We start from the raw sequence: 12,943 nt of genomic DNA, 5'->3' as shown, positions 1-12,943 counted from the left end.
GATGTGGACAAAATACTCATTTGCCTAATAATTCTGCACTCCCTGTATTGCTCAAAACCACTTCAAAAAAGCCTCATAAAGAAATGAGGGATTGCTCAGGACTATTGCACAGCGCTGTATTATGCTTACGTATGAGTATGATGTACCACTGCAGGAAAACCAGAAAAAATGGCTTACTGTTTTCAAGTTCGGTTGTTTTTAGGATGTTGTTAGGTTGTTAGACTATTTTGTGACCCACTAAATCCACACAACTGCAACCTGGGCAGTTCAGTCTGGCCTTACATTAGTACGATTCACTTACTTGTGATTTCATTGTAATATATATTCTGAACTTTTGAAATATTTTAAAATCTGAGAAATACGACTGGTACTATATTGCTTTACTACTCTCAGCAATCAAAGCCCTTTCCTACTAAAAGTCTCAGTCTCTGTTTATACAAGGATATTTTTCCCATGCCTAAATACTTTTAACCTACCATGATCAAAGTTACACTGTGATGGATGCATCGGGGGAAACCTGGGCTTCAGTCTTGCCAAAAAATCTTTTAAGTCTTTCTACCTACTGAGCTGCCTAAACGTTAGCGTTTCAGATAGTAAAGAGTAAACTGAAATCCACCCCAGAAAATGTAAAGATAACAGTTTGGCCCTTATGGGTTACCAGACCAAAAATGTGAACATTTAAAATGATATTGCATCAAAAATCATTTATAGCAGATTAATTACCCCCAAAATAAAAGTGAGTGAAAGTTGACAAACACAGTCTGAAGTACCTGTACAAAAACATACAATAAGAACGATTAAACATAAATATGTAACATGTAACATAATTAGTTAAAATAATAGCCTGTGAACATTACTGACGTCTCAATATGAGTATGTCAGGATCAATATTGGCTGGTGTATATAGTTAGCTAACATTTGGAAAGTAAAGAGCAACTGCTGGGCTTAGTGCACCAAAACAAAGGTAAAATCAGAGTAGATTAAATGTATTCCACTACTACATTAACTAACTGTTAATGTATCTGTGCCTACATGAGATATTTTGATACCAAGTTAGCTTGCATGAGTTTTCCAGTTGAATTAAATAGAATAGAAAATAAGCTTGTGTATGTGTGTTTTTCTTCCTTTCAGATCAATAAGCTGGCCAAAGCAGTAGCAGCTGCCAACACGTTTTTCCTGGCCAACCCAGATCACATGGAGATGAGACAGAATCTGGACTACTACAGGATGATGGCAGGAGTACAGGAGGACGACTTCAAAGATCTGGAGGCCAGGCCACACATGGTGAAAGCAAACTCCGTCTTTGATAATGTTGTTATGTTCTTGTAGCCTCATCCTCTGCTGATTGTCTATAATTCATCTACAGTTTATTTTTATTGACATTTCATTAGTTTGGTCAGTTAAGTCAAATTAAGGAACAGTCAGACGATCCCCTGTGAACTAGCACTTGGTGACAACGAGAAGGAAGAACTCTCTTTTAACAGGAAGTTGCTTCCAGCAGGACCAGGCTCAGGGAGAGAAGGCAATCTATCATAGTCAGCTGGAGGGGAAAACAGGGGAGAAGAAAGGAGGGCATTTTTCTTTACATGTTGCCACATGATGCAGTCTCTAACGATGATTCAAGCAGAAAGACTTAAACTCCTTTGTCTGCCTGACTGACCTTGAACAGATGAAGCTGACTGTTGCAGTAGCTGTGATGTGCCCTCTCTCTTCAGGCCCAGTTTCTGCTGGGAAAGAGCTCCTACAGTGACGACTCCTTCATCCTGGCGGCTGAACACTTTGAATCAGCCGTAGATGAGTACTTCATAGCTGATAAGGAGTGCAGAGTTCTGTGTGAGGGAGCCTACAACTATGATGGATACAACTACATGGAGTACAGTGCAGACCTGTTCCAGAGTATGAGTGGTGAGGCAGCATATCCTTTGCTTGTGAGCACTAAAGATTCCAACAGAGCTGAGAATTTGATGTGAAGCTGCATGCAAGGGAGACATTTGTATGGCAAATATGAAAAATAGGCTGCATGTGCTATAAATACTTGTATAAATGTGTCTGTGTCCCTCAGACCACTACCTGCAGGTGCTGAGCTGTAAGCAGCACTGTGCTGTTGAGCTGGCCTTAACTGCTGGCAGAGACAAGCCCTTTGAGGACTTCCTGCCTTCACACTTCAACTACCTGCAGTTCTCCTACTACAACAGTGAGTTTCACAGTGCTTTCTATAAGTCAGGTGTGCCTGTATCCACTGTCCTTAGCAACAATGCAGAAAAGAAGTCTAAACACAGAAATGAACAGCTATGGCCTCATATACACGGATCATCTGTTTGACGACTTTAATAGCAAAAACACAGACCTGCACCTAACATGAACGAGATTACCTCTTAAATAAGCCAAATGTTATATGATAATAGATCAGCATTTATTGCTGGACTCTGAATGGAAGTAATTCATGTGAATTTCTTTGTATTTAGTTTTCAATTGATTTGCAGTTTTTGCCCATTTGTTACAGTTGATCACAGATTAAAAGATTATCGCACATAATTGTCAACATTGACAGTGGAGTGATTGCTGTTTAATCATTGTCTTTATGCACCAAACTTGCTTTGCAGAGCCCAACTCCCTGCAACTAATTGCAATAATTCTGGTCATGCCACATTTTTTAAAACTGTTCTGTGTGACTGTAGACTTAAAGAGCTTTTTGGTACATATGTTAAATACTTTAACTATTTATATAGTAAATAAAAAAGAGAAAATTCTCTTGTACTGCATGTATTTATAATGTATTTCTTCAAAATTAACCAAAAGAATTGCAGCGTTTTATGTAAAATTTCATATTATTATATTTTACTTCTCCCTAGTGGCAGCCTTTAAAAGAGCAATATGAAAAATAACCCTGTCCTGTCAGAGTTTAGGCTCTTAACCTCTGAACTGCCGCAGGTTTCTTCCTGTTAAAGGAGAGTTTTTCCTTCCCTCTGTCACCAAAGTCCTTTCTCTGTTTTTATTGTAGGGTCTACCTTACAATGTAAAGCACCTTGAGGCGACTGTTGTTGTATAAATAAAACTGAATTGAATTGAATCACCAGGTGACCACTGACCAGTCTCAGCATAAGACCAGGTTTTGTTTTAGCCACCTGCCAAAGAGGCAAATATTCTGAAACTATAAGATGTCATGTTAATCATTTTACATTGTTTTGTTTTGTTATAAGTTCTTCCATGTGGTTGTTCCAAACTTAGCATACTAACTTCATATAGCAGTAACACAATGAAGGTCTTTAAAATATTTTCATACTTTTATTTTTATTTTTCACACTTTCTTCATAATTTGATTTCATTTTTTGAATGTTTAACAACAAGTTTAAGCTAAAATTCTTCCGTGCTGTAACTGTAGAGTCCCCTGTAGGTACAGGATGTTTGTTATGAAATAGTCACTGGTGTTTAAGAACAAGGATATATGCTGTAAATCCAATAGCATCCTTTTTGTTCACATCCATGATTCCATGGATTTTTGTCTTTTCTTTCCAGGTGAGAAGTACGAGAAGGCCATAGAGTGTGCTAAGACCTACCTGCTGTTCCACCCTGAGGATGAGGTGATGAACCAGAACCTGAACTATTACTCTGCCATGCTGGGCGAGGACAAAGCAGCAGCCATATCAGCCCGACAGGTACAGTTACACTGTGTTTAACAGAGGCTTTCAACCTCTACTTCAACCTCACCGTGAGTGCAGTTATTCTTAGCAGTGTGTTATCTTAATCCTTAGTGATCAGCAGTAAATTAGCCTGAACAAAGTGTGGTGGCAGAAAAATGGTCTTCATCAGCACTCACGTGTACTCAGGGGCACATTAAAAAAAGGCTCTGGTGGTGATCTAAGCACATAACTGTTTGCTGATTCTTAAAAACGATTTGAGCTGCCCTGGGCCCTAAATGTCCACATAACACACTATTTAAAGTGGGTTATTATGGTTATCCATCACTACTAATGACTAAGTGATTATTTCCCAGGTGGAGGTTGCTGGCCTGTGGCCTGTGTTTTAGAATATAAAGGCTCCAAAGGTAGATGCAGGTGTATTATTACACCTGCATCTGTTGTCCAGACCTCTGTATCCACAGCCTGACGGTGTGTATGCACCATGAGAGCAGAGCTGCATGAGCTCAAACACAAAAACACCAAAAATCAAAGAATGCTACAAAAGCACAGAAGATAAAACAGAAGCTGAACAAGCACAACACAGATTTGCTCTCTGAATGCATACATCACCACTAACACGCGTCCGTCAGAATCACTGTAAAAAAAAAGCCAGACTAATTTGTTCCTACTAAAATAAAGGAGAAGACAGCTCCAACTGGAGCTAAGGAACCAGAGATATAACGACGGTCTTTATAGCGCAGGCTTTGTGATTGTTGAATGTGATTTTAGGAGCTATGTTACAGGCTGCTGCTGACTTGTAATCCCTAGGTGGTGAAACAGTACATTCAGCAGTCGCTCCTGGAGAAAGAGCTCCTCTACTTTGGTTATGAAGCCTTTGGAATCACTTTTGTAGATCCGGTAAGTGTATAACTCAGTTTACATCTCACCACATTCTGCACTACTTATGAAGTGCTGGGATATAAATAAATGTGATCTTCGAATTCTCTGTTATTTTTGCTTAAAGGACTCGTGGACCCCCGACGATGTCATGCCTAAGAAACTGAGAGAGAAACAGAAGTAAGACTAAGAGCACCGCCACACGTGTGCAGGTCGAGCATGAAGGTGCACTTAAAGTCAGTGTTGTTATCTGCGTGTGTGTTGCTGTGTCTCAGGGCTGAGAGAGAGACTGCAGCGAGGATCACAGAGGAGATAGGAAACCTGATGAAGGAGATTGAGAATCTGGTTGAGGAAAAGAAGAAGGATTCTTCAGAATTGACCAAGATGATAGTGCCACAGGAAGGTGAATGTTTCAGAGAACCGGGGTATAAAATGTCAGTCTTGTACAACCAGTCTTTATCCTCACGTCTTTAACTGTGACCTTATCTTGTAGATGGCGCTCTGCTGTACAGTGACATCAAGGTGACCATGACATCCAAGCAGCTGAATGGCTCCCAGCGGGTTTTGCTGGATGGTGTGATCACAGATGAGGAGTGCAGGGAGCTGCACCGTCTCTCCAATGTGAGTAGCCCCAAGGAATAAAGTTCAGTCCGTGTCAGCAAAGATTTCCTCACATCACCTGCATTCTGATCGTGTCCCGTATGTATGTTTTTCAGCTCGGCTGTTATAGGAGTTGCTTAATGTTGCATTTATTTCACAGACAGCTGCTCTAAAAGGCGATGGCTATAGAGGACGACCATCCCCACATTCCCCCAGCGAGCTGTACCAGGGAGTCACCGTCCTGAAGGCTGTCAAGGTCTATAAAGCAGAATAATTCCAAATAAGAGATGCCAACACAAGCACAAACGTTTACCTTTAATCATAGCTAGGGGAAAGATCAAAGCTAGTTCTTTATGTGGAAACAGAAAATACGTTTTTTAGTCTAACAGCAGACTTTTTCCACATTTCAGCATCAAAACAACAGAACATGCAGCATATAGCTTATGTGCTCGAGTTGGCAGATGAGAATAAACACGTTTGCAGCAGGTTAATCTAGAGGCTCACCTGTAAATGTAACCTGATGCTTATTGCTTCCAGCTGTTTGAGGTAATTAAATAGTTGCAGCCTCGTAGGATCCAAAACGACACGTGTGACTCAGCACGTCAGTTATTGTCTACACAGAGAGGAACGATCACTTAGAACCTGACAGTATATCACTTTTCCACGACATAATGCAGTCCTGTGAAAAACTGTGTTGATTCAGTAGCTTGTAGAATTATATTTAGCAACAATAACTTGAAGTAATTGTTTGATGTATTATTTTATCAGCATCTCACATGATTGTGGAGGAATTTTGACCGACTCTTCTTTGTAGTATTGCTTCAGTTGATTGAGGTTTGCAGGCATTCGTTTATTCACAGCATGGACCAATCATCACCCCTTCACCACCGTGCTTGACACTTGTACGATGTGCTTGTGCTGATAGCCAGTGTTTGGTTTTCTCCCAACATGTCGCTGGGTATTCTAGCCAAAGATCTCCACTTTGGTCTTGTCTGTCCAAAGAACCTGAAGCTTTGCAAACCTAAGACGTGTTCTCTTTAGAGAGAAGATGCTCTTTCCTGGAACATTTTTCATCTTCAGTGCGAACACTTTTGTATTTATAGTTCTATATAAAAACAGACTCAACATTGTTTTCCTCCTTGTCCCAGCTGTTACATGGTTTTTCTTCTTCTCACAGCTTGGCCAGGAGGGGAAGGTCCCTCTGAAGAGCGCTCGTCTGTTCTTTGACCTCAGTGAGAAAGTGAGGAAGGTCTTAGAGTCCTACTTCCGTCTGGACACTCCACTCTATTTCACATACTCCCACCTGGTCTGTCGCTCTGCCATCGATGGTAAGCTAACCACTGACAGTGCGTCATTTTTTCCCCATCCTGATTTTGTGTCTAGGAGTTGGTTCAGACATGATTCCCAAATGACCTCGTTTATCTGTTAGATCTGCTAGGACATGCCCGTCCTGCCCCGCGCTACAATATAAATGTCATTGTAGACCATTGTTAGGTGGTTGCCAAGTAACGTGAATGTGCATGCATCAAGACATAAAATCAGCAGACTACAGCACCAGTGGCAGGAAGAAAAACGCATGTTTGTTTGATTTTTATTCTACCCAGCATGCAGATACCTTTGTAGAGAAGAACCTTAGAACACAAGTAAAATTCAGTTTTATTTATGTAACACAAAATCACAATAACAGTTGCCTCACGGTGCTTGCAGCAAAGTTGTAACTGTGATGTAATAACTGAAGTTAGTACAGTCAAATATACTGAATTCAGTACCATTTTGGTCTCCACTACCTCTGACAATAAATACACAAAGAAACATATTTAGCTGTTGAATTCTCAGCTAGCTTTGCTTTTGGGCCTAAATTGTCCAACTGTTCTCTCTGTGCTCCTGTTTGTTCAGAGAAGCAGGACGACCGTAAGGACATGAGTCACCCTGTCCACGTCGACAACTGTGTGCTGGTTTCTGAGGTCAACGAGTGTGTAAAGGAACCTCCTGCATACACTTACAGAGACTACAGGTATGGTTACACACACACACACACACACACACACACACACACACACACACACACACACACACACACACACACACACACACACACACACACACACACACTTAAAATTCTGTCTACACAACCCACCCTGATGACAAGGACCGGCTGACCTCCTGGTGTCTCACTCCTGCAGTGCCATCCTTTATTTGAATGAGGACTTTGAAGGAGGAGAGTTCATTTTCACAGAGCTTGATGCCAAAACAGTGACGGTAAATATATATCTGATGTTTTTTCCTTTCTTTTTTAAAACTGTAAAGTTTTCTTTCAGACTGCTTTAGTTTAGCTGCCTCCAAATGTTTTTATTTATTTGTTTTTTGATTTGTTAATGCTAAGTTAAGTTAATGGTTAGCAAGCAGCATCCATAAACTGTGTGCATAGCTGCAATTTAGTGCTGAATAAAACACTAGTAAAACAAACTCTGACTGGAGTTTAATAACTGGCTATGGATGGAAAAAAATCACCCCAGTCAGAGTTGTTTCAATCATTCTCTACTGCTTATCCTTATCCTGTCTCTAACCCTATCCTAGATGGGGAAACTATCCATAGGGATCAAACATGTGTTTGTCCCAGGCTGTAAATGTGCTTTAACTGTAAGCTTGTGCTGTGTTTCCATAAGGAGTAAAAGTCCCACAAATAACTCTTTATGCCCGGAGCAAAGCCAAGCCATGAAGTCCAAGGAACTCTCTGTAGACCTTTGGAAAGGGTAAAGTGTTGGGTGGTCTCAGTTTTTGTGAGATTTAAAAGTTTGGGACCACTTGGACTCTTTATAGAGTTGGCAGTCCGGCTGTATTTTGCTAACGGCATTTAAGTCTTAAAGCTATCACGATTCCTTGTGATGGGATTGTCTCTCGCTGTTACGGAAAATGACAGTGGGCTGAAGTGAGGAGGGATGCTGTAAAACAAAAAGATGTCCTTTAAGAAAACCTCACAATGAAAAGTCTCGCACATTTAATAAAAGTATGAAATTGTCTAAAATTCCGTTTGGATGGGTCACCACGGGAATTTCAGCACATAATCTTGCTATTTTCCCCCCTCTACACTATTTTAGATTTGCCTGGTTGTTTTGGCTTTTCTATAGTTTGTGTAAACATGGTAATAGGATTCTAATTAGATTCATTAGCTTTATTAACAGTTGCACCTAAAAATACAAAAATCCCTGATGCATAGGACCGGCAAGTGGTTAATTTAGACCTATAATTACCTGTGAAAATGGCATATACGAGACAATTACAAGGCCTTTCACATTAATAAACACATCTGGATCATGTAGGATGCACATTTTGAACTCACGTTAATGTGCTTACTTTTAAGGAGCACTTGATGTGCACGTCCTTTGCAAATTTAGTATTAAATTTGATGTAAAGTGGTTTAAATATGCACTTAAAAACACTGACATTATCTATTGCTCTAACTATAGACACCTGAAGTTGCTCTAGAAGGCAGAGATCAGAGAATGGGGTCAGAGTTTACTTTTCAGCACTTTAGTGACCCTAATCAAATAGTCATGACAGCACTGGAGTTGCTTCACGGCAGATGTTTGACTTTCTTTAAGGGGCCCAACTAAAAGGCAGGAATTAAACCCTGTGGAACACCTGCACAGAGATCTAAACTGTTCATTTTAATGAGGTTCCTGTTATAGATTATTAAGTGTACATGTGGACAAACTGCTAAGTTTATCCACAGGGTTTGACTGACAGAGTCTGAATACTTTTTAAAGCCACTGTGCATTTAACAAAAATGCATTTTTAACCACATCGATGTTGATTGTGTTGCGTGGTGTGTGTCTTCTCAAGGCGGAGGTGCATCCAAAGTGTGGTCGCGTGGTCGGTTTTGGAGCAGGGAAAGAAAACCCCCACGGTGTCAAAGCTGTCACCCGGGGTCAGAGGTGTGCTGTTGCTCTGTGGTTCACCTTGGATCCTGCTCACGAGGAAAAGGTAAGGAAAACCACTGTAACCAGATGTGAGCATGCATAGGCTTTAGGTTTGGGTCTGTGTGCAATCCTTTTAAACAATAACTTCTTCCAAAATGGAGAAAGATGGGTCAGGATTTAGCATGAATTGTTCAAATGATCCTTTTTTCTAACACCTTGAATTCAGTTCAGTTCCATTTTTTTATATGGTGCCAAATCTCAACAACAGTTACCCCTAGGGACTTTATATTGTAAGGTAAAGACTCTACAATAATACAGAGAAAATAGAGAAAACCCCAACAATCAGATGACCCCTATGGGCAAGCACTCTGGCAACAGTGGGAAGAAAAAACTCCCTTTTAACAGGAAGAAACCTCCAGCAGAACCAGGCTCAGGGAGGGGCGGGGCCATCTGCCTTGACTGGTTGGGGTGGGGGGAGGAAGACAGGACAAAGACATGCTGTGGAAGAGAGACAGAGATTAATGATAACTAATGATTAAATGTAGAATGATGTATGAACACATAGGGAGTTAAAAGTGAGTGAAGAACTACGTAGTGCATCAGACTATTTCCACAAAGTTATAAAGACAGCCTAAGTTGAAAACAGTGCACACAGTCAGTTATTGCTGTGCAGAAATATGAAACTCAGCTCTAGATAATGATGTTGTGTTTTCTGACTGCCAGCACAACTTCAAAGAAAATTTGTGATTCATACCTGTTCCTTGTTTCATTTTGCAGTCTCCCAAACATTTTCTTTTTTTGTCCCATAGGAAAGAATCCAGGCTCAGGATTTGCTGAAGATGTTTTCTACACCAGTGGATGCAGAGTTCAGTAAAAATGAGGCCATGGAAACTGAGTCTCAACCGAAAGCTCCCGCACAGGCTGACCAGGAGGCAGCCAGAAAAAAAGAAGTAGGAGAGCAGAAGCTCAAGCTGAACACGTCGGGCGATGCACAGACTGACCTGCTGAAGGATGCGGGGGAGGCGAAAACAGCCAGTAAAGGAACCACTAAAACCAAAGCTGCACCTAAAACAAAGCCTAAAGCTGGAGATCAAACGAAGGCAAAGACGACAGGCAAAGTTAAAGCTGCTGCAGCAAAAGATGGAAAGCAGACAGCAAAAACAAAAGCAAAGCAGGGTGATAAACAGAAAACAAAACTAGCTGCAAAAAAGACAGTAAAAGCAGTTAAGAAGGACTCCACCTCAGCACCAGACTCTCAGAGCAACAAGGATGAATTGTGATCAAACAACACGTGCCTCTGTTTTCATGTGGGGCCAGCTACTGTCTACAAGATCTTCTCTGTGGGTGGTTAAATAAAAAGCTGTGTTACAAAATGTTATTTTTCTTTAAATACATTCATTATTTTGGATGTCACTTAAATTGTTCGCTATTTATGTGGTATGTGGTTGCTGACAATCTGCCCTCTGATTCCTTTTGCCCTGTGACAGCTGTGATAGGCTCCAGCACCCTGTGACCCTGAAGTAGATAAGCAGAGGAAATACATTGATGGACAGTCTTCACATGTGCCCACAATCACTCTCTAAACATGTGTATTTGGCCCTAGCTCTGAATCGTCTCACTTTAAACACCCATGTCTCTCTGTTTTACTTGACTGGTGATGTCATGATATGAAACCTGGCATAGGTGTGAAAAACCTTCATATCGACTGCTCAAATAATAAGTGATGTTTACAATATATGCTTGTTGCAGTACTCCGGACAGACACTGGATGGCAGCACAGACGCATTCTTGAGTAATTTGATGCTCACTAAGTGTACACTGAGCTGCAGCAGTTTCACTTTGAGTAAGAGAGTTCCACAGAATCACTGCTGTGATTTGTTTTGCACCTCCTGAAGTTCAGCAGATTTCTGCGTCTTTATAAACCAGCAGGGAAAACTGCAACCTGAAAGAACTCCAAACATGCTGAATGTTCTTGCTTTTCCAAGTTCGGGTGAGTTCAAAGAAACATTCCGTGTTTAGCAAAAACACGTTAAAACTGCATTGCAGTGTATGAACGGTGCATTGTCCTGGATAGTGAAGCTTAAACGCCCAAGAGAGGGACCAGAGGGAAGGCACCGGGACATCTTCAGTCAAGAAAACTCCATGTAGGATCCTTATCAAATGGATCAAGGCAATATAGTTCAACCATATTGTGGTTTACTTTTGTGCTAAATGAAAGCAATGTTATCATCGGCCATTAGCCAATCAGCTCCAGTATCCATGTCAAGTACTGAATTATCCTACATGCAACTTCAGTTTAGTAATTTAAGACAGTTTTCAAAGCATAATTCAAACTGAGGTAAACCACCTCACAAAGCTGCATCTCTACACACACGATGCAACTCAGTGCTGCCTAAGTCACTGCTGTTTCTTGGTTTATGGTTTGAAAGACTAGCAACTGCTGTGGTGGAACCTAAAGAGGATCCCAATACACAAATAAACAACAACAAAAGATGAAATACTTAGTAGAAGCAGATAACACACAATGCAGTTACTTAGCTAAGGCAATGTGTTGCACTTCTACAACTACTTCACAGAATATTATTTCAAGGAATTTTTGCTAGAAATGCTCTACCGGATTTATACCCTACTCCAATTTAGTATACCCTGGAATCATTAAGAGCACATGACTTAGAATGAAGCATGTTTGAATTGGTGGGTCCGCAGCTGTTCTGTTAACAGTGCACAGAGCCAGGAGCCAGAGTCTGCTTTATCTGCTGAATGCCTGAAGCCCCGAACCCAGACTGAGATGAGAATAGAAGAGACACTCTTTAATGTAGGCAGTGCAGGAACAATCACAACACACTTTTTTTTTTACTTTTTTGTTTTACAACACATTTTTCAGAACTCATTTTTCTCTCAATTTAATTACAGACGAAAAAAACTGTAAACATGCAAATTATTGCAGCTTTAGCACAGCAAGATAAATATCAGTCACAACAATCTTGAATTGAACATGAAGTGGAGTCAGTCTGACCAGAGATTTCACATCACGTTAGAGATTGTAGCTCCACAGCAGACCTTTCAGTCATGTACAATGAATTCTGAAAACACTTTTGGGGAAACATGCTTGTTCTAGTTTCTGCTAATTATGCTGATACCACTCTAGTGTTTATTTGTTAAATTATAAAGTCATATAGCCAAGAGATGGCTAGCTTAGATTACCTCTGTTCGAATATGCTCCAGCCAACTTCTTCCATTCTCCATTTTAGAAATATTACATGACACATCCTGATCTTTAGAAATGCTGGTAAGTGAACTGTGTAACTTGCTTTGGACAGGGTTGGTTTGCTTTCTTATGCTAGGCTGCCATCAGCAGCATCATATTCACTTCTCTTTAGTGTAAACCTCCTCATTAAATTGTCTTGAATACAGTAATAAGTGTCCATTCTAAAATACCGATCCAGTTTTTCCGAGGCGGGTGAGTTCATCACTGGTAAATCAGGTGTTCCTATCTTCTTTTTTGTTTGTTTCAATCTTCCTTGGCCAATTTGAGGCAGCAGAACTGATTGTGGATTTGGTAATAATCCCAGCAAACACTTTCTCTGCATTTGCAGTGTAAACACTTTGATATCACCTGTATGAAATTATGTTATCTTTCAGGTCAAGTCAACCTAACAGTTAATAGGAAAATTTACCTGCTAAATGCAGCATTATGTTTTTTTTCCAGTTAACTAACTTTATTTCTCTGTTCTTTAGTGTTAATCACTGAGCTTCTCCTTAGAGATTTTACTCTGAAAACAGTGAGTTGTGAAAGTGGACCAAAATGTAATAAACACAGTTGTAAACACTGAGGCCAGCTCAGACTGCTCCAAACACACCACACCGTTTTTTCTGCTCTTGACTCTGTATGATGTCATAGAGTGT

At 40.5% G+C, this 12,943-nt stretch overlaps 1 protein-coding gene across 1 annotated transcript in view; it reads left to right on the top strand.

Annotated features, from left to right (window-relative positions):
- Nucleotides 1-10,410, top strand: part of p3h1 (prolyl 3-hydroxylase 1) — a 12,983-nt gene extending 2,573 nt beyond the window's left edge. Inside the window, exons 2-15 of the mRNA XM_005726686.1 lie at nucleotides 1,132-1,284; nucleotides 1,716-1,905; nucleotides 2,063-2,194; nucleotides 3,517-3,656; nucleotides 4,449-4,538; nucleotides 4,645-4,697; nucleotides 4,793-4,920; nucleotides 5,011-5,138; nucleotides 5,278-5,373; nucleotides 6,295-6,445; nucleotides 7,014-7,131; nucleotides 7,301-7,376; nucleotides 8,961-9,101; nucleotides 9,847-10,410. Coding sequence (XP_005726743.1) covers nucleotides 1,132-1,284; nucleotides 1,716-1,905; nucleotides 2,063-2,194; nucleotides 3,517-3,656; nucleotides 4,449-4,538; nucleotides 4,645-4,697; nucleotides 4,793-4,920; nucleotides 5,011-5,138; nucleotides 5,278-5,373; nucleotides 6,295-6,445; nucleotides 7,014-7,131; nucleotides 7,301-7,376; nucleotides 8,961-9,101; nucleotides 9,847-10,317 — 2,067 coding nt within the window. The 3' untranslated portion in view covers nucleotides 10,318-10,410. The remainder of the gene's footprint in view (nucleotides 1-1,131; nucleotides 1,285-1,715; nucleotides 1,906-2,062; nucleotides 2,195-3,516; nucleotides 3,657-4,448; nucleotides 4,539-4,644; nucleotides 4,698-4,792; nucleotides 4,921-5,010; nucleotides 5,139-5,277; nucleotides 5,374-6,294; nucleotides 6,446-7,013; nucleotides 7,132-7,300; nucleotides 7,377-8,960; nucleotides 9,102-9,846) is intronic.
- The last annotated feature ends 2,533 nt before the right edge of the window (nucleotides 10,411-12,943 follow it).

The sequence above is a fragment of the Pundamilia nyererei genome, unplaced genomic scaffold, assembly GCF_000239375.1.
Source record: "Pundamilia nyererei isolate P.nyererei 1_Seehausen unplaced genomic scaffold, PunNye1.0 scaffold00021, whole genome shotgun sequence".
Classification (NCBI taxonomy): Eukaryota; Metazoa; Chordata; class Actinopteri; order Cichliformes; family Cichlidae; genus Pundamilia; species Pundamilia nyererei.
This window is presented reverse-complemented; position numbering and strand designations above follow the sequence as displayed.